The sequence below is a fragment of the Acinonyx jubatus genome, chromosome E1 (genome assembly GCF_027475565.1).
Source record: "Acinonyx jubatus isolate Ajub_Pintada_27869175 chromosome E1, VMU_Ajub_asm_v1.0, whole genome shotgun sequence".
Taxonomy (NCBI): domain Eukaryota; kingdom Metazoa; phylum Chordata; class Mammalia; order Carnivora; family Felidae; genus Acinonyx; species Acinonyx jubatus.
In genome coordinates this window covers 17,184,852-17,206,013 of record NC_069397.1, presented here as the reverse complement: position 1 = coordinate 17,206,013, position 21,162 = coordinate 17,184,852, and the positions used below count along the sequence as shown (strand labels likewise).

The following is a 21,162-nucleotide window of genomic DNA, read 5'->3' as shown; positions in this document are numbered from 1 at the left end:
CCTGGATGGAACAGACCTTCCATTCGTCCATGTAAACAACACATAGCTCCAAGAGGCTACACCAGGAAGCCTTCATTGCATCTTCTAGATAGGACAATTGCATCTCAAAGTTTGGCTTCTCTCTCCCCCAAAGCACAAGCAGGTACTGCAGTCACCTGCTGTCTATCCGTAGCCTTAGCGCAGAGCTGTGAGATGCCAGCATACAGTGCCCGGAGGCCCATGAAGTGTCCCAGAGTTACTGGCCGATGTCAGGGCAGCAACCAAGCCCCAATCCAGGTGAGCCCACTCCCTCGCGGCCCAAACAACAGCAGAGATGGAGCATGGAGAGGTCAAACCACCAATTCCTGCCGTCAATCCTGGGCCTCCCTCTGGGGCTTTCTGCCTTTGTGGTCCCCGGTCCTTCAATCACTGTGCTTTCTGGGCCGTCAGACCCAGAACCTACCAATCCCAGCAGAAACAGTGGTTGGGGAGCAACTCCTGGCCCCTGGACATGCCAAGCTGCCTCCCTCCTGCTCCCCTGATTTGTGGCCATTGTCTACCCCTCACCCCACTCTCAGGGCTGCAGAAACCCAGTGCGGGCCGGGGGGAAGCTTGTACCTCAGGCTGCTCTGTCAAGTCTCTACAGCTTTCCTCCTGCCACCTTCCCAAGGGCTGGAGGCCTCCTGGCTCCCAGGGTATGTGTGCGCAGAGTAATAGGATGAAGAGGAGAGAGCTGGGGCCCACAAAGGGGAAAGCACTCAAGTGACCACAGATCCACTCTGCCTTGGAGCTGGGGCCCTGGCTCAGCCAGCCTCCCAGCCTCTGGCACCCGCCTGGAGTGTGCTGGCACACTTTGCCTAATGCGCCTACCCTTCCCCCAACACTGGTGGGAACTGTCTGCGGTCCCAAGGGACAGCCACTAGGAAAGCCAGGCTGGCTAATAGTAGGGCAGAGTTTCCTGCAAAGCCAGCCACGTTGCCTGGGGGAGCAAGGTCAACCTGGGGGCTCCTTGCTGATCCGGCAATGCCCTGCCACTAATGGGCTATGTTTGAGTCCCTGTTCCGCAAAACAATGACCTTGGTTCCAGGGTATACCTGGGCCCTGGGCTCTACAAGTCTGGCTGCCATCTCTGCTTGGATGCAGGAAGATACTCAGAGTGGGCAGACCTCTGAAACGTCCTGAACAGGGCTGACCCAAGCAACCTCAGTCCGGGCCTCAGCTACAGGGAGGCCCTGATGCCGGGGTGGGGAGAGGAGGGCTTGAAGGTGCCTCTCCCTCAACCTCTTGGACCAAGAGTGCTCCATGGCATGCCAGGGCACTGCGGAGCTGGCTAGCAGCCCCGGCTGCCGGCTCCTGCTCCCTTCTCCTCCCTCTTCTGGCTCTCCTCCCATCCCCCTGACTGAAGATGGTGACAATGATGATGCTAACACACAGTGTTTATTATGTGCCGGGAAGTCTTCTAAGCACTTCACGTGTAATTTTCTGGAGTATCTGGATACTCCCGGGCCCCTCCCCAGCATATCTCAAACAGACCCCTTTGAAATCACTGGCTAACCTGGCAGGATTAATTCCACATCAGGTGGAAGCCACAGAGTCTGGCTAATCAAACCTCCATCCGAGGAAGTGGGGGAACTGGGACAGGCACCATCTGGGGTAATGAAGCCAGGATCCGCTTTGTGACCCAGCTCTGCCCCAGGGCCCCCCGCACTCCTGCCCCCTGTGCCGACAGCGGCCCTCTCCTAACTACACGTCTCTAGACCTGGCTATTCTGGAACTGTCTCTCTTTTCTTGCCTGAAAAGAGTCCAGCTTTATTCAGGGTCTCTATCTCGAGGCAGAGTGACCTGGGGGAGAAGCTGGGGGCACCAAGCAGCCGGAGCCTGCCTCCAGGTCACCCGCACCAAGCAGCTGACGGGGTCTTGGGAAGAGACAAAACAGCTGCAGTGAAATCCCTCCCTGTGCCGGTCTTGTGTCACCAGAGCAGGACGAAGAGTCCCAACAGCTGAGCTCTCCTCTGGTGCTCCCCAGCCTAAGAGTTTGCCCGCCTAGGACTCTCCAGCCCCAGAGGGTCCAGAAAACCAGAGCTAAAGGTAGGAACTAAAGAGAGGGGCCGGGGGAGGTGTCCAAAGCGCCTCGGTGTTCCCATCTCCTTCGCGCACCCCAGAGGTTGGCATCACACATGCTGCGCTTTCTGCCCCTTTAGTGGCATTCCCTCTGACCACCCAGAGACGAAGGGGCACCTGCCACGCCTGCCTGGTCCGCGGAACCGCCTCACGGACTAGGCGAAGGCGGGCAGGCACACCCACCCGGGCACACGCACGGGGGGCTCAGAGAAACACTTACAGCCCCTTCCTCCTTGCCAGGGGGGCTAGGCTTCGGCAGAGTTTTGTCCTCCTCTTTAACCTGAGGGAGCAGACAAAGAAGTCACTGGCAGGTCAGGGCGGGAAAGAGCATTAAAAGCACCGGAGGAAAACATCCGAGGGGCCCTCCCTCCCGAGCAGGCAGAGTTCCTGCGCATTTGGGAGTACTGGGGTGAGGGACATGAGCAACGGATACCCTGCGCTGCGGTCAAAACTGTCCAGTGACAACTTCAAGAATGAATAGCGGGATCAGGTACCCTTGCCGTCGGCCACCAGTCACGTGGCCCACTTGGGCGGTCTGAAGAGTGCCATCATGGCCTTGGTTACAGGGTGGACGGAAAGGTCCAGCTAACTCAACCCATGCTCAACTGCAAGAGTCATTCCCAGCTCAGGCGACAAGTGGTCTGAATAAGAGGCTCCTGACCTAGTGACTAAGGAGGGAACAACCCCAGGGTAGGAGCCCTACTGGGCCAACGGGGGTAGAATGGGTGGCCCTTACCAGGCTGGCTCCAACTTGCTTTCAGGTCCCTGTGATCGCCCCTGGCCCAGAGCCTGAATGCCTTCCCAGCCACACAGCTGAGCTTGGACTGGGGACAGGAAATGGGGCAGAGGCAGGGAGGCCAGATATTTTGCCAACCTCAGACCCACAAAACTGCTAACCGTGCAGCTGAGGGAGGGAACCCCAAGGTTGGGGGCAGAATTTAGAAGGAGAGATGCCTGAGCTCTGGCTGTTCTGGCCAGGAGGTTGGGCTCAGCCCCGGAGCTAGAGGGCAGGAGCAGAGTTGGGAAAAGCTCAGACAATGCCTCATGGACTTCGTTTCTCTTCTTTCCCCAGTCACTTAGGACTATGGGAAAAAGGCAGGTCTGTGAGCAGCTCTACCCGTCTTCAACATGCCTTTCCTTCCGGGCACCGTGGGGTAAAAGCATTGGAAGGAGTCCTCAATTCCTGATGGAAAAGATCTTTAGAAACGTTTCCAGAATCATGTTAATTGTCCCCCTGGGGGGAGGGGGAGTCTTTGGCTACTTTTGAGCTCTAATTAGCAGTGCCTAGGGGCACTGACCCGCATGATGGCCGCTGAAGTTTTAAAGCTGCGACTTGTCTACCGAGCTATTTTCAATGGGCTGAAGCTTCAAAGTTAGCTCACACTGTTACGGACAGGGGGAAAATGGCAATTATTCATCAGAGTGCGCTCTACTACTTTAGAAATTGGGACTGGAGCAGATTAAAGGGAAGGGAGGGGCTGGTGGAGCGGGAATGAGGGGGAGTGGGAGAGACTGGGTCTGCACCTGCTGCCCCCACCCCCGGTGCCTATCGCTCACACCACCCCACACCCCCAAGGTCACACCATGCATTAGCTCCTGGGCACACAGGTTAGAGGAGCAGCCAGTGTTCACAAACCACACAGACAAGCTCATTACTGCACGCGGTGCTATTAGCTTGGGCTCAGGGATGGCCCAGATTCCGAGTCCACTCCGTGTCCTCCACCGGCTCCAATTCTGTCCTCCCTCCAGTGATGCGAGCTTAGGACCCCAAGTGTCCCGCCCAAGTGGTGAGGCACTGGGGGAAACACTGGCCGCCCCCCGAAAGGTCTGGGACACTAGGCCCAGCTCTGAGCTCAGCTCTGGATTTAGCCTGAGGCTGACTCACGGCCTCCCCCACTGCCCCCCCAACCAAGGGCTCTGTCTGTTACAGGTCATTGCCCAGCTGGGGACTGTGCACAGCACAAAGGCACGCCCAGGTCGGCAGCCTGAATCACCCTCTGGAACCCAGGCAGCCAACTGGCCTGGCTCCCAACCCTTGGCTCCTTTCCTTCTACCCACCACAGTCCCCAGACCAGGGGGGACCCAGTTCCAGAAGCCTCAGAACCAACGCCATCCCTCGCGGCCCCCCACAGCGGCCCACGTTCCCAGCGGTGAGTCAGAGCAGCCCGTGGGGGGTGGGGGGGGGTGGGGAGGCAGATGGGAAGGGTGTGGGGTGGTTAACTTGGAGGGGCACCAGTGGGACAAAAGGCAGCTCCGCTTACCAGAGGTGGAGCTCAGAGAAGGAGCATGACTCAGCACAGAAGCCCATCCAGAGCAGAGCGATTCTCCCCAGTCCCCAAATACACGCTCCTGCCCCAGTCTGTCTCTAGCTCCCCAAGCTCCCTTGCCCACAAGCCAGACTCCTGCCTGCACACGCCATGCCAAGCACATAGGAAAAGCATAAGATTTTGAGACCCAACTTTCCTTTTGCTCCCAGAAGGCGAACCTTGATGAAAAGGCCATGGTGCTGAAGGTAGCCTGCCCCCTGGGTCAGAGAAGACACAGGCAGGGTGGGCAGGGTCTCTCAGGAAATCGGAGTCTTCCTAAAGGCCACCACCTGCCAGGACAAACACTGTGGGCAACAGGGGACAGAGGGGAGGAAACGAAAGGGGAAAGATTACAGAGCTCAAAAGGTCAGAGGAGGAGTGAGGGATAAAGCACTGGGGGAAAGTGCTGGCAAGGTGGGGTACAGAACTTAGAACTTCCTGCCCTCAGGAGCTGTGTGTCCTTGAATAAGCCACCTCACCTCTCTGGGCTTCTCTATAGAATTAGGGGATGGACCAGTCTAGACAATGGCTGATGTCCTTTCCAGGTCTGCACCCTAGGAGTCTGGGTAAAGAGAGGCACTCAAGCCCTTAACTCAGTGAACCGAAGTTACGGGCCTGTGAGGGCATTAACAAAGCTTCCCCAGGACTGCAGCAACTTTGGCTTTCTACCTGCAACACGCCATCACCAGCCTGGAGGAAGGGGACCTGGAGAATTCCAAAGCCACTTCACCTATGGGTGAGAAATTAGGACTGGTCCTCTTGAGAATCAACAGGCAGAATCTGCCTCAGCCCAGAGAGAGGCTTCGTTCAAAGAATCCGTTCAGTTCAGTGGAGTTCAAGAACTTGTTTGTTCTTATTACTGCTCATCATGAATTAACAGTGAAAAATTGGAGAATTTTTTGTTTTCAGTTAATTATTTTTATTTATATTCTTTATTATTTTTATTTTAAGTTTATTTATTTCGAGAGAGACAGAGACAGAGAGACAGGGAGAGGGAGAATGTGAGCAGGGAGGGGCAGAGAGAGAGGGAGAGGGAGAATCCCAAGCAGACTCCTCACTGTGAGCACAGAGCCAGAAGCAAGGCTCAATCCCAGAAACTGTGAGATCATGACCTGAGCCAAGATTAGGAGTCGGATGCCCAGCCAACTGAGCCACCCAGGCGCCCCACAATTATTTTTAACTTGCTTTGTCGACTTGTCTCTTTTACTATCCAGTTCATATGCTAGCTGTGAAGTTTGTTTAATTATTTAATTCATTTGTTCTTTGCTCTCCTGCTCAAGTTTTTCTATGTGTGCAGGGGGAAGTCCACTCATCCCAGGCTGTGAGGACACCAGTCCATTCACGCCCGGGCCTGTTCCTCTGTATCAGCTCTTCCTTAGAAATATCACTCTAGGCACAAAGATGGGGTTCTCCGCAGATGAAATTCTCTCTGTGGCTTTTGTAAGGAACTGCCTGAATATTTCTCCTTCCTTCCTTATCACTGGATTTTAAAGATTTTAAAGATTTGCTTAGAATCCAAAAAACCTGTCTTTAACCAATACATAACAGATGAGGAACTCAGCCCCAAAGACGGAGGCAATGTCTCCATGACGGTCACTGCCAGAGGTTGGAACAAACCCTGACCTGCTCCCTCGTGGGACTTCAGCCATTTCTTTTGTTTTGTTTTTTTTTTTTTAATTTTTTTTTTTTTTTTTAATGTTTACTTTTGAGAGAGAGACAGAGTGCAAGCAGGGCAGGGGCAGGAGAGAGGGAGACACAGAATCCAAAGTAGGCTCCAGAGTCTGAGCTGTCAGCACAGGGCTGGACGCGGGGCTTGAACTCACAAACCGCGAGATCATGACTCAAGCCGAAGTCAGACGCTTAATCAACGGAGACACCCAGGCGCCCCGAACTGCAGCCATTTCTGACAACATCATTAATTACTGAATATGGAACACCTACCCTAATGAGATAGGCCCTGTAAAAGTATTTAACACATTTTAAAAAAATGTTTATTTATTTTTGAGAGAGAGCACAAGTGCGGGAGGGGCAGAGAAAGAAAGACACAGGATTCTAAGCAGGCTCTGCCTATCAGCAGAGAGGCCAACACTGGGCTTGAATCCACAAACCATGAGATCGTGCCCTGAGCCAAAAGTTGGATGCTCAACCGACTGAGCCACCCAGGTGCCCCTTTAACACATATTTTTACTCTTATTTATTTTAAGGTTTATTTATTTTATTTTGAGAGAGAGAGAGAGGGAGAGAGCACGTGGGAAGAGCAGAGAAAGAGGGAAAGAGAGAGAACACCAAGCAGGTCCCACGCTGTCACTGTAGAGCCCGATACAAGGCTTAAACCTGCCTTGTGTTTAAGAGATCGTGACCCAAGCCGAAACCGAGTCAGACACTTTAACTGACTGAGGCACCCGGGAACCCAAATGTATTTTTAAATATAAGTCTTACAACAGCCTCATGACATCAGTCTCATTTTACTAATGAGGAAGAAGACTCAGAATGAGATTAAGTCACAAAGCCATTCAGTGGTGGAGCTGAGATTTGAACCCAAGGTGCTCCGAGTGCAAGGCCCATGCTGCTCCCTGAGAGGCCCACCTTTGGCCCTGGCTTAGGCAGGATCTGAGGGGCTGAGTCATCCTGGTGTATGTACTGTGTCGGTGTCAGTGTTCAGGAGGTCTGGATCAAGCTAAAGCATGGATGGACAGGGAGGGCACTAGTGTTCCAGGTGCCCAAACAGAGTTTCTAGACTTGCAAAGGGAGACCCCAGCCACGATCCTGCCCCTCTGAGGCTCTGACCACCTCCCCGACTACTCTCTCTGGCACTTCTGGCTTCTTCCGTTGAGGGAAGGGAAGAGAAACCAATGCTCACGGAATACTTGCTAGGAGCCAGGCACGGTGGCAGTTGCTTCATACTGTCTCCTTATTTAATCCTCTCAACAGCCCACTTTTTGGATAAGGAAATAGAGAGGGTAAGTACCTGGCTGAGGACCCCAAAGTCAGTAAGTGGCGGCCCTGGGATTCACAAGCAGGTTGTGCGCCTACAACGTTCCCTGGACTGTGGTTTCTTCGCGGATGCAAACTCTATTCTACCCATCATACTGTGGGTGCTTAATAAATAAATGTTGGCTGCACGGCAGTCCTGCAACGGGGGATCTTTGGCCAACTTCTTGTTCCCATCTGGTTTCTCCCCTCAACTGTAAACTATGGAGAATAACACTTGCCAATCCTGATTCCCAGGGACGAGGGCAAAACAAGAGAGGTAAAATCTCTAAACTGAGCAACAATTAATAGATCGTGTACACTCAATGCCGTGGGGTGGGAGGGGAGGGCAGGGGCACTCTGAAATTGCTTAGTAGCTCTTTGGCAAGCAACAACAGCCATAAAATGCATCATCCTCTGGCCCTAGCCACCCCATCTAAGGAAGGTATAAGCAATAAGTCGATTTAAAGAAAGGAAGAGAAAGAAAAAACACCCACAAACCCATGCAGAGACTTTTAAAGAAGCACTCTGTATACCAGCCCCCAGTTGGCAATAACTCAAATGCCCAGAGTTAGGGAAGGGTTGGCTAAACTACGATACTTAGGTACAATGCGCCATTATGTTGCCTCTTAAACTAACAAATACATGATCAATGTGACCACAGGGAAAACTCCATCTAAAATAATATCAATCAAAGCAACTAGAACCTAAATAGTATGCAAACAGTCATCATCACAGTCTTGCAAATTAGACACAATGGAGACATTTGGTATTTATTCTGTTATGTATTTGTTACTTACTGTTTATTTCTATTGTAAAGATGGCTAAATAGTCAATAAAAAAGAAAAAGCAGAGGAGATAATAGCTGAAAGCATTTTTGTCAAAGAGGAGAAATCCAAGAGATGTGCTGAGGGACCCATCTATGCTCAGCCTGGGAAGGCTTCCAACACTCAGGGGGCTGGACCAGGCTGCATTTTACCCTCTGCATGGACCTGCGAAGGCCATCAGCCCTTAACTTACCACCCTCTGTGCCCCTCACAGGGAGGAATGGGGGCACAAATGCCCCCAGGAGAATCTTTCCACCTCCGCCCAGGCTCCCCACAGGCATGTAATACCCAGCCTGGGAAAACACATCGAGGCCAAGTGTCCATGCAGATATCCCCACACTGGGAGCCCCCAAGGGCAGTGGGAAGAGAAAGAGGAGATCCCGCTGTCTGTGACCCAGGGAACTTGCACATTTGGAGAAGAAAGAGGCATGGCATCCTCCTCTGTCTCCTTTCCCACTCTGAGGAGCAAAGAGTAGCTCTCCGGAGACGCTCTCGCTACCAATCCCACCCTAGCACCTACTTATCTAAGAACGAGAGGGAGGATGAGGGCATGGGGAAGAAAGAACAGTAGTAAGAGTAATAACAGTTAACCTTTACTGAGCATGTACTAAGTGCCAGGTACCGTGCTGAATCCTTTTCATGCACTATCTCATTTGACCCCTACAGTATTCCTCTGAAGTAGACAGTAGTATCATTCTTACTTTACAGATGAGCAAAAGGAAGCTCAGAAATGACACGGCCAAGGCCTCATGGCAGCGAGTCGCAGATCAGAACTCACAGCCAGGTCCGTCCTCCAGCAAGAACCTCCCAGGCTCACTTTAAGGAATGGAAGCAAGCCCTGCCCCCACCTCCCTTGATTCACCTGCATCGTTGAGCTTCCGTGACATCATCTGCCGGAATAACTGCTGGGGTAGAAAGCAGGGGCTTCCAGAGATGACCTGCCCTTCCACTATGACCCAAACAAGCTTTGCACAGAGCTGCTTGAGAGGAGCGAGGCCCCTCTGGGGAGTGGCCTGAAGGCCATGCTGCCAGCCAAAGGAGGAGGGGGAGAAGAACTTGGCAGGGACACCCTGGCCCCTTTGGTCCAGCCTCCAGCGAGAGCCCTCCCCCACCCCAGGGAGGAACAGAAAGCAGCCGAGCGCCTGCAGTCACTACCGGCCAGCCCGGAGGAAGCAGGTGCACTGGAATGGCTTCCTGCTGCCACTGCAGTTGCAGAAGGGCCCGGGTTTCCTCCTCCAACGGCCGGACCTGCTGGAGGCCTCCCTTCCCTGGGGACACTCGCTGCCCCTCTGCGGAGCCTTTTGCTGTCTGTCTCACCATCGTCACACACGGCCCCAGATCTTCAACATGGTGCTGGTGGCCTGGGGACCCAGGCTGGGGTGGTGTGGGGAGGAAGCTAGGGCAGGAAGCACCCACCTCTCAGGGTGAGGAGTCGCTGTGGCCCCACCCCAGCTACCCACACACACCTCAGCACTGGTACCAGTTGTGTGGCTGGGGCGAGGCAGTCCTTGGGCACAGGGAGATACGAATGCCCATGGGCACATGGCTCTGGGCCCACCACCGCACTGGGCCAGCCCACACACTGCCAACTGCTGACACGACTAAAAACCTGACCCTTGGTGGCCGGGAGGGGTGGCGCTGGGGGAACGGAACGACTGGGAGGCAGCTATGTCTGCCTCACTGGCTTTTTTAAGGAACTTACTCTTCTGGAGTAATCTCTGCTTGAAAGAGACCTACAGACAGTCAGGGCATCCCCGAGATGCCATCTGCGCCCCTTCCAAGTGTCCGATCCACAGAAATGCAGAAGGCCACGCTGAGTCCACTGGTGGCCGTCCGGACAACTCCAAGAACCACCCCTCTCCAGCACCTTTCTCTTGTCCACCAGGAGGAAGAAGGGTGGAAGGTTAAGCTGGCAACACAAAGCAGGGAACAAGACTTCCCAGTGTCTAGAAGGTACTGGGGTTCCAGACCTCGGAAGAAAATAGCGTTCCAAGGAACGAAGGCCTCCAGCACTAATGGTTTGTGGGGAAGGTGTGCCACAGCCTGTGGACAAGCTGATGCAGTCCCAGGACACTGAGGTTTAGAAAATGGTGCCCCCTCCAAAACTCCCAAAGTCATGAGTCAGACCCAGGAGGGCCTCGCCTCTGAGGTGTTGTGAGGCTGCCTGGGCTAGATAATTCCCTCCCCACCAAGAAGCTGGGAGAGGAGCCCCAAGGCAGCACCCCCCCGCCCCACCTCCTTCAGCCACATCTGGGGAAATAACAAAAAGCCTCCTCCTTTCATAAATGAGGAACAGGCATGAGGAGCCTAGGACGTTTCCGGGGTGGGGGGTCAGAGGGACACTCACCCGCATGGCCTGGCCTGGAGCAACCCGGAGCTAGGAGTCTCCTCTCTGATGCTGCTCCGTTAGCTTCTCAAAATAGCACTGGCTGCAGCCCCGCCCCTGTTCCCCTCCCTCTCTCCAGGCCCCTCCCGTCCGGAGCTGCCCAACCCTGGCCGGTTGGCTGTCGTTGGTTGGAAGGACTGAGTGGCCACCAGGACTGCAGGTACCAGGTATGCTGGGATGGAGAGGGTGATACAGTGTGGGGAAGGGGCAGAGGAGGTGATTAGAGTGAGGGCACAGGTAGGGGGCAGGCAGTGTTGGAGGGTTAGGGGCAAGGGACAGGGAGGGTGGGACTTTCCTACTGACACACACCCGGCTCCCGGACAGCTGAGCTGATATGGCCCCTAAAAATAGCAGAGGAATTTGAGACCTGCAGCCCCCGGCCCCACAGGCCAGGAATGAGACAAGCACATTTGCGTACCCACACACACACACACACACACACACACACACACACACACTCACTCACTCACCATCATGCATGAACACTCAATCACAGCACAGTGTTCTTGAGAACACACAAATCATAGGCTCACCCCAGCCATCTAATTACTGCAGCGGAGGCCAAGAAAACCACTAACGTCATATCCAATCCAACACACAGGGCCTGCTGCACACTGTGCCCCAACAGCAGCCACGCAGCCATCCTGTAAAGTCCTGCAGGAGTAGAGACCCATGCGATCAGTCTGAGGCCCACTGTCGCTGCCTGGCTGTAAATACACTGGGGACTGAGTGCAGGAACCAACTGCACTCTCTGTGTGCACATCCCTCACCCCACACAGCCAGAGACTGCGCAGGCACGGAGGAGGGTGTGGTGGGTGGGCCTTAGCCCTGCAGGCAGAGGAAATCGTGGGTGTCTGGCCAATGAGCAAGGGCTGCCGGTGAAAAGCCAGGGCTCCTCGTGAAGAGGGACTCTGGCCCTGGTCTTTGGTTAGTGCCACAGGATGCCCAGACCAGGGCTGGGAACTTCCAAGAGGCTGAAATGGGAGCTGGGGGCCGTTCAGAAGGAGCCAATGACAGGCCTTTTGAAGCTGTCAGCTCTGTAGAAAAAAGGAAGCTTGTCTCCAGGAAAAAAAAAAAAAAAGGGTGGGGTGGGGTGGGGGTGCTGGGAAGGTCTGGAACAGAGCCATCACCTAACCAGTGTCCAACCAGAGTGGCTGGAGACCCCAGGCCTGCCACCCCGGCCAGTCTCGTGTGCCCAGTGGGTCCTGTAAACAGCATGGCTTTCTCTGTGCAAAGGTTGGTGAGCACCGCCCGGGAGGACAAAAGCCTGCTCTGCCTCCTCCCTGTCACACACTGTACAAGCGGAGTCACCCACGGCCATGAGGGCGTGGGGCCGGTGCCTCTGCTTTCTAGGGACTGCTTGCTGTGTCTTCCCAGGGAGATCATCTGGCCCTATTGGGGCATGTGCTGTGTTAGAGATCTTCACATCCCCTAGGCTTTCTTGACATATTGGTGCCAACTGGGGCTGCAGACTGAAATCCCCTGTGGGACTCTGAGACTATCGATGCCTGAATCCCACCCTTTCCTCCTACTTTCTGATTTAATCGGCCCGGGAGGGAGGCCTGGACACTAGGATTTTTAAAAGTTCCCCCAAGTGATTCTTACATGCAGCTGAGGCTGAGAACTGCTCAATCTGAAAGCAGCATAAGGCCTGATGCAGAGGTTCCCTGTCGTTCAATCACTGAGTGCGTGGGAGTGGCTGGGTGGCTCGGGGGCTTGAGCGTCCAACTGCAGCTCAGGCCATCTCTCAGTTCGTGAGTTCGAGCCCCACGTCAGGCTTGCTGCTGTCAGCACAGAACCCGCTTCAGATCCTTGGTCCCCCTCTCTCTCCACCCCTCCCCTGCTTGTGCTTGCCCTCAAAAATAAAATAAACATGTAAAAACATCACCGAGGGCGTAAATGGATGAATGAATGAACAACTTAGCTGTGTGACCACAGCCAAGTGACTTCCAAGGCCCTCACCTGCAAAACAAAGGTTCTGCCCACAGTGACTCTTTTGCATAGTCAGTTGGAGACTGGGGAAGTCTCAGTGAATGAAAGGGTTTGTCTCTCAGGGTGCCTCAGTTGGTTAAGCATCCGACTTCATTTGGCTCAGGTCATGATCTCATGGTTCGTGGGTTCAAGCCCTATGTCGGGCTCTGAGCCTGGAGCCTTCTTTGGATTCTGTTTCCCCCTCTCTCTCTGCCCCTCCCCCACTCATACTCTGTCTCCCTTTCTCTCAAAAGTAAATAAAAATATAAAAATAAAGAAGGGGTTGTTTCTCAAAGTGTGGTCCCCAGACCAGCGGCATCAGCATCACCTAGGAACTTGTTAGATATGTAAATTTTTGGGCCCTGCTCAAGACCTACTGAATCAAAAACTCTGGATATGTGGCCCAGCACTTGTGTTTTAACCAGCCCTCCAGGTGATTCTGAGAAGCACTGTTTTAAAGGAATTATTCATGGGGCGCCTGGGTGGCTCACTCAGGTAAGCGTCCGACTTCAGCTCAGGACACGATCTCACGGTTCATGGGTTTGAGCCCTGCGTCAGGCTCTATGCTGACAGCATGGAGCCTACTTTGGATTCTGTGTCTCCCTCTTTCTCTGCCCCTCCCCTGCTCACAGTCTCTCTCAAAAATAAGCATTAAAAGAAATAATAATATGGGAATGCAAGCTGGTGCAGCCACTCTGGAAAACAGTATGGAGGTGCCTCAAAAAACTAAAAATAGAACTACCCTACGACCCAGCAATTGCACTACTAGGCATTTATCCACAGGATACAGGTGTGCTGTTTCGAAGGGACACATGCACCCCCATGTTTATAGCAGCACTATCAACAATAGCCAAAGTATGGAAAGAGCCCAAATGTCCATCGATGGATGAATGGATGAAGAAGACATGGTATATATATACAATGGAGTATTACTCGGCAATCAAGAAGAATGAAATCTTGCCATTTGCAACTACGTGGATGGAACTGGAGGGTATTATGCTCAGTGAAATCAGCCAGTCGAGAAAGACAAAAATCACATGACTTCACTCATACGAGGACTTTAAGAGACAAAACAGATGAACATAAGGGAAGGGACACAAAAATAATATAAAAACAGGGAGGGGGACAAAACAGAAGAGACTCATAGATATGGAGAACAAACTGAGGGTTACGGGAGGGGTTGTGGGAGGGGGGATGGGCTAAATGGGGAAGGGGCACTAAGGAATCTACTCCTGCAATCATTGTTGCACTATATGCTAACTAATTTGGATATAAATTTCAAAAATAAAAAATAAAATTAAAATAAAAAATGAAATAAAATAAAATAAAATAATAATAATAAAAATAAAGGAATTCTTCATGGTGTACCATGGTCAATAGTGAGACTTCCAGAGCCAGCCTGCCTGGTTCAATCTTGGCTTGTCCATCTGGTGAGCTATACAATTTAACCCTGTGCTTTGATTTCTTCACCTGTACAAGGAGGGAAAATAATTGTACCTACCACACAGGGTTATTGTAGGCGTTAAGTGAGTTACTGCTTGCAAAGCTCTAGGAACAGTGTCTAACACATAAGTTTTAAATAAACTTATTGAAAAAAAAGTTTGCAATAGTTTTAACTATTGTTCTCTATCTGTGATCACTAGCAGGGAGAAAAGAAAAGCATCCCAAGCAAAATTTCCAGGTGACTGATGACTATTCCCTTTAAGGCACAAAATGCTTTCTATTTTGAGTAGTTTCCTAAATTCTACTGCTATCTGTAATCATACAAATACACATTTTATAGATTCTTAAGAATAACACTCTGAACCCATCTCAAACATCTCAAACTCTGAGCTCCCTCTCTTGAACCCAATCTGTTTCCATTCTGTACAGAAGGGCACATCATCCCCACTGTGATGACTCTTGACTTCCCGGCTGGGCTCCTGTCCTACCAATGTCCCTGGCCACTCTCAAAGGGCACCAACCCTGTCCTGGGTACAGCAGTCAGCCTGCGGCCTCGCTCCGCACCCATGTTAGGAAGGCCAGATGCCCTTTGTGTCCATATACTTGCTTTTTAGTTCTTTTGTCCCTTACCCTGTCAGGCCATCAGCTGTCACTCTGCCTGTCAGCATGCCTGTCCCCAACAGTCTCACTTCCTTCTAACAAGCAGTTTCTGCCAAAGACTAGAAAACTAGATAACCATGCCTGATACGAAAGAGCCCAGAGCAGAGCAAACGGAATACCAGAGACCACTCTCCTGTGAGGGAAGGTCTGAGTTTTCCCACGCATTCTAGAGGGTCTTCTAGGCCCACCTTCCATTCAGCAACACTCTGGAAGATGACTTCTGGGAGACTGAGGTGTCACTTTACCCTCAGAGTCTTGTTCTGAATTGTTAGAAACCACGTGTTGATCACTCCTCTTTTCTGCTCGGATGACCAGATGCTGTCAGTTCTGTCTGTGAGCTGACTCGTGTTACTGATGGAGATCATCTCGGAGCAGGGACAAGGGCAGACCTCTTCAGAGGGAATCCTGAGGCCCTGGCAACCCATTCAGCTTCACACACAGCCACAACCAGTCTCTCTGATGCCCAAAGGTCAGTGCTGCCTCCCGGCCTGGCCCACTCTGCATAAGCCTACCCTATGACTCCAGGGGGCCACACAGTCACTCCCACAGCCAGCCAGCCGACCCCAGACCCCTTGGCCTGCCTCCTTCCCCTTTCTCCCTCTCCCCAGCACTCCTTGCTCTCACTCTCTTAGGCAGATCTTCCCAGGGTCCCCTGCCTTCATCACCACCAGAGCATTTACTTGTAAATGCCTTTCTACCTTGCCGAACCCTCCCATCTGTCAAGGTCCATCTTGAGTCTCACCTCCTTCATAAAGCCCTCCCCAGACCCCAAGGCCTGCATGGTAACACTGTGCAAAGAGCACACACTTCCAGCCAGGCACGCCTAGGGGTGCTGAATCCCAGCTCGACCTCTTTCTCACTGTCTGACTAAGGGAAAGTGAAACTCAGCTTCTTAGAGTTTCCACTTTTTTGCCTTAGAATATACCTCCCTTATGGGGTTGCTTTGAGAATTAGAAAAAAAAAATAGGGGCACCTAGGTGGCTCAGTCAGTTAAGCGTCTGACCTCAGCTAAGGTCATGATCTCATGGTTGACGTGTTCGAGCCCTGCATCGGGCTCTGTGCTGACAGCTCGGAGCCTGGAGCCTGCTTCAGATTCTGTGTCTCCCTCTCTGTCTGCTCCTCCCCCACTCATACTCTGTCTCTCAAAAAATAAACATTAAAAAAAAGTTAAAAAAAATAGTAGGGGCGCCTGGGTGGCTCAGTTGGTTAAGCATCTGACTTCAGCTCAGGTCATGATCTCATCATTCATCAGTTCAAGCCCTGCATCAGGCTCTCTGCTGACAGCGTGCAGCCTGCTTCGGCTCCTCCATCCCCCTCTCTCTCTGCCCCTCCCCCTCCTCAAAAATAAACAAACATTAAAAAAAAAGTACATATAAATCACCTGGCATTGTGCCTGGCAAATTGCAGGCAGTGATTAAATTATTTTCAAAACCACAGTACTGTCTACACCTAAATATCACCATGTACATAGGGTGGTTCTTCAATCTACTCAATATGGTGCTCTGCGAGATACAATGGAACCTACATAGATACTACAGGGGTTAGATTCTAAAGCCAGCCTGTAAGGCAAACATAGAAGATAGTCAGAAGTACTCTTGAAATTCCCAAAGTATAGTACACATGGTTTTGTATATGCAGGAAAACAGATACATGCACAGCCTATGACAAAAAGAAATACACAAAATACATGTTTCCATTTTAGACTACAGTCAGCACAGAGCTGAGCTGTCAACACAGAGCCTGATGCAGGGCTCGAACTCACCAACTGTGAGATCATGACCTGAGCTGAAGTTGGATGCTTAACCGACTGAGCCACCCAGGCACCCCTGGAATTTACTAAAGTTTAATGTGTATATGCCACAACTACACAGCGTAAACTAATATTTTGAATGGTAATCTATCTGTGGTTATGGTTCAGTTTTCTCTCCCTGGACGGCAGGGACCGTTTCCTCCTTCTTTTTAGATCTCCTGCCTGCACTAGGCACACAGTAGGTGTTCGATAAGTATCCACTGGATTTAACTCACTGACGTGAAAGGTGCTGGTGAAATACACCTCGTAGAACACAATAGGGAAAAAAGGGATATCCAGATAGAGTAACAACTTCAAGGACTCTGCTCTCCGTGTGGGGTGAGTGAAAGGTCCTTGGCTCTGTTACTGGTGCTGGGCCAGGCGCAGAGCAGTGGGAGCAGGGGTGGGGGGACCAGGCTACCCAGGAGGCTCTGAGGAGCAAAGGAAGCCATTCAGGCTTTCAACTAGCAATTACTTGTAATACCTCAAGGTGAACACTGTGGGGAAGCACGATGCCTGCTTCTTTTTCTGTCTCTTCACAGCTAGACTGTGAGCTTCCTAAGGCAGAGGTGATATGTGTGTTGTTCATTGTTAGGTCCCTTGCACCTACCTAGTGCTTGGTACATAACTGAGCGAGTGATTGCAACAAGAGAAAGCAGACATGGTTCCTGACCTCAACAAACATACAGACCAGAAGAAGAGATAACAAATGTACCCAAACAATTATAATTCAATCTAGAATCTGCTCAACGCTCCAACAGGACCGTGGATAATGTTCTAGGAAAATTCAGAGGCAGAGACCTTTTCCTGTTGGGGAGTTAGGCAGACAGCTTAGGGGCAGCTTGGGGCTGGGCCGTGAAAGATAGAAGAAAATCTGTAATGTGGAGGTGAGGGAGGAAGAGAATTTCAGGGTAAAGGAGTAGAATAAGAGAAGGCAAGGAGTTGGGAAAACAGACAGTAAGTTTGGATGAAGTGTAGGACACACGTAGGTAAACGATGAGAGACAAAGCTGGAAAGGTAGGTGAGGCCAGATCAAGAAGCCCCATCTGCCACAGTAGACAGGCATTCTTTCAGCTGCCCACTGTCCACTCCTCCAACCTCTGAATACAGCACCCTAATTTTCCCTTGGGGACCTACCCTAGCATATGACTTGAGTCTGGCCGATGAGTGTATCATGTCCCCAGACTATAGGGATGGGTTTGTGGAAGGCATGTGAACCCAATTAGTATCAAGGACATATCACGAAAGTTTGGGATTATTGAGTCACACACTTCTTTTCCCACAAGACCTGAACCTGGTGCTGTGCCATTTTGTCACCACTTGTCTGAGGCGGAGCCAGTATGGAAGATGAACTCAGAGACAGAAAAGGCCTGGGTCCTGTTTCAGTCTCTAGGTAAGACTGAGCCTATAGCTAGTTCTACCCCCTGCATATTTCAGATGTTTGAGCCCATGCATTTCTTCATTTTAAACCAGGTCAGCTGGGCTCTGTCACTTGCAACTCAAAGGGCTGTACCTGAGGAAAAAAGTAAGGTAAGCGGCATAAAGACAAAGCAGACACATACTGAGCACTAGCCATGAGTCAGGGACAGTGTTACTCGTTTTCTTCACAAAACACTGGGAGGTGAGTTTCTTCACAAAACTTTTGCCCATGCAAAAGAGGAACTGCAGGCTGGGAAAGCAAGGCTTACAGCGGTTAAATAACTTGCCCCAAACCACACAGATAGTGATTGGTAAGGCCGGGGTGAGCCATTCCGACTCCAGAGCCAGCTCCTTGCACTCTGTCTCCTGCCTGGAAAACAGTAGGAGTCACAGCAGGTTTCTGGAGAGAGAAGGGGCATGATCAAACTGTGTTTTACGAATGCTGATCTAACAGAAGGATGCTGGGAAGCAAAGGAGGCTGAAAGCTGAAAGACCATTGGAAGTCAAGGTGAGGGCCAGAAGAAAGATGGGCAGAGGGTTGCCCTGTTCTGGCAGTGGATGGGGAAGAGAGGGTGATTCGAGACAGAGACTTGGTGGCTACCGGGGAGGATGGGAAATGGGCACGAAGTTGACGGGAGGGGTTGCGAAGAAGATCTAAAGCCTCCAAGGTTTCAAGCTGTCAAGATTTCAAAAGAACAGCGTGAAGCCACTGTCCAAAACAGGAATGTCTGATGGAGGCTGATTTAGAGGGAGATCGCTTGAAAAACACTGGGCCTGAGGTTCTATTTAACACCCTAAAATAATACTCATCTGACCCTATTTGCCTCTCTAGTTCTTTAAACCAAAACTCCCGGGGTGCCTGGGTGGCTCAGTCGGTAAGGCGTCTGACTTCCGCTCAGGTCATGGTCCTGTGGTTTGTGAGTTTGAGCCCCGCATCGGGCTCTGTGCTGACCGCTCAGAGACTGGAGCCTGCTTCGGATTCTGTGTCTTCCCCTCTCTCTGCCCCTCCCATGCTCATGCTCTGTCTCTGTCTCTCAATAATAAATAAATGTTAAAGAAAACAAATTAAAAAAAAAAAAACTCCTTTTAAAAAAAAGTCTATAAACCCTATCTCCAAGTAGATAGTTATCACGTAGTGCTTGTATTATTACTAATTTGCAAGGTATAAAATGTCATTAATAGAACTTATTTAGCCCCCTCAGTTAGGGGGCATGCACGTTTCAAGCACTCAGCCCTTAGAGCTGGAGGGGACCAGCCTCCTGAGGGAGGAGGGCTCCCCATCACTCCAGGGGCACCCCAGAGAGCAGTTTCAGAGTTCCTCAGCACCAGTGCCTTCTCTCTCCTGGAAAGGATGATCTTTTATTTTTACAGTGTGTGTGTGTGTGTGTGTGTGTGTGTGTGTGTAACAAATGGCTTCTCTTTTATGAAATAACAGTGTTGGTAGGCAGTGCCTGGTAGTCTCTGAAGTACGAATTTTTTTTGAAATTTTACTGGACGTCAATGATGAGTGGATCCCAAAGTGGAAGAGGACAGAACCCCTTTAAGAACAGGGATGGCCACAGGGACGGCAAGGAGCGCTGAGAAGTGTAACCTGAAGTGGGGAAAGGTGCAGGGCTGGGCCCAGACACTGCTGCCCTCCAGGTGGTCGTGGCTGGTGGAAGCCCCAGGCCCCTGCCACACTGGGCCCGCGCTTCCCGGCCCAGCCCAGCCGCCGGCAGACGCAGGGGCGGAGCCGGGGGAGGGGCCAGGCCCCGTACCAGTGCACATGCGCACATGCATCCAGAGCACCGGGACGCACCCGCCCTGCAGCGCCTCCAGAGACCGGCAGAGGGCGGCCTCCCCCTTCTCGCCAGCCCTGGCTGCCGAAGACGCGGGATTTCAACGCCGCAAGGCTGGCGTCCAGGCCACGCCCCCAAGAGGCGTCCCCCGGGAGCTCAAGACAGAGGGGGCTGCCGCGGCAAGATGGCCTCTCGCTTTATCCTGGAGGGATAAGGCAAGAAGGGGCAGTGATGAGCTCAGCGCCGCCTTTGTTTTAATCGTCGCTCCATTCCCCAAACCCAAAACAGCCCTGCAAATAGTAGGCACTCAATAAATGCTTATTGCTGAAATAAAATGGATGAATGGATGAATACATGAATAAACAGAAGACTTCCAGGGAAGCTTTAAACATGTGTGCGGGGGAGTGGTCTGAGACTAGCAGTCTAGGAAATTCCGGGGAGGTGGGGGCAGCCCCAGATCACTACCCTCACTACCACTTGCGCTTCGGGCTTGGCAGTCCCCTAGGCCCTGCCTTAGCCCACCCAAAGGTTTGCTCAGAGCCTGGTGACACCACACCATCTCAAGGGCACAGAGCCCAAGTGGTGACGTCTGGGCTTGTCCTCTCTGCTAAGACTAGGAGTCTGTCCCCTCAGAGTCAGATCCTGGCTGCCTGCAGGGACCACTCCAGTAGGTCTGCTGCTCCGGGAGCACTCTGGGCTGCGGGGGATTTCCTCTTGGCCCCTGGGGATTTCCAAACTGCCTCTGCTTTGCCAAGCTCCCACAAGGCCAAGGCCACCCTTGAGGAAATCCTCCATACCCTGCCCAAATCCCACCCAGACTTGGTTAACTTCTGAGTCTACCAAACGTACCACACACACAATATACCCATCCCCACCCCCTCTGGCAGACATGAGAGAATAAGCATAATGAACTATTGTTCTCTTTTTCACATAACTGACAAGTCTTCTCTATTTCCCCAGAAGAAAAAAAGGAAAGCCAGCTTAAGGGTCAGCCGCACGGATTTAAATAAAACATCAGTAAGATCTTCCTGGGTGTGAGAGTTGGAAACCTATGGTGCTTATTCTCAAAGTCAGGGAGACTGCTTTCAAGAAGCATCCGGTTCCTCCAAACACTAGACACTCAATACATGTTTGAGGATCTGTGTATTCACCTCTGGAGGCCCTAATTGGGCCTGTTTCTAGAGTCCTTTAAAGTAGAAATAAAGTTCGAACTCACTCTCCATAGAAGTAGGAAGAAAGAAGCAAAAGCTTCTGCTTTTCCTACCAACCCACCACCTCCACATTAACAGCCTCGGCCAAATCCACTGGGGCATGTGAGCACCTGTGTGTTACAAAGCTGGGCAGAAAACATGCTTGGCAAGGTGGGGAAGCACTGCCCCAGTTGTGGCACACAGCCACGGACCTGTTGGCCCCAGGGCATCAGGATTCCAGAGTTGGTGAAGTGTAGAAATTGCCAGAGTGGACAAGCCTTCCTTCCCGAGAGGAAGGGAAAAGGCCAGCATCCCCGGCCTCA

The 21,162-nt window shown here is 51.8% G+C and overlaps 1 protein-coding gene and 1 long non-coding RNA gene across 18 annotated transcripts in view; one reads left to right on the top strand and one right to left on the bottom strand.

The window, feature by feature from the left end:
• Positions 1-21,162, bottom strand: part of MYO18A (myosin XVIIIA) — a 102,168-nt gene that overhangs the window by 54,892 nt on the left and 26,114 nt on the right. Inside the window, exons 1-2 of one of the 16 annotated variants that reach the window (XM_053212437.1) lie at positions 4,555-4,694; positions 2,321-2,371 (exon numbers count right to left, since the gene is read on the bottom strand). The exons of 14 other annotated variants lie outside the window; for them this stretch is intronic. In XM_053212437.1, coding sequence (XP_053068412.1) covers positions 2,321-2,371; positions 4,555-4,602 — 99 coding nt within the window. In that variant the 5' untranslated portion in view covers positions 4,603-4,694. Of the gene's footprint in view, positions 1-2,320; positions 2,372-4,554; positions 4,695-10,550; positions 10,598-21,162 lie in introns of those variants that run through there. One more of the 16 variants, XM_053212441.1, reaches the window with a different exon arrangement.
• Positions 923-20,331, top strand: LOC106983251 (uncharacterized). Of its 2 annotated transcripts, none has more exons than XR_008294319.1 (3): positions 923-4,250; positions 4,952-10,156; positions 10,669-20,331. It is a non-coding gene; the product is annotated as an uncharacterized LOC106983251 (long non-coding RNA). The 2 variants fall into 2 exon arrangements; XR_003412655.2 differs by lacking the exon at positions 923-4,250 and having other exon boundaries at positions 5,999-10,156; positions 10,669-15,132; positions 17,739-20,331.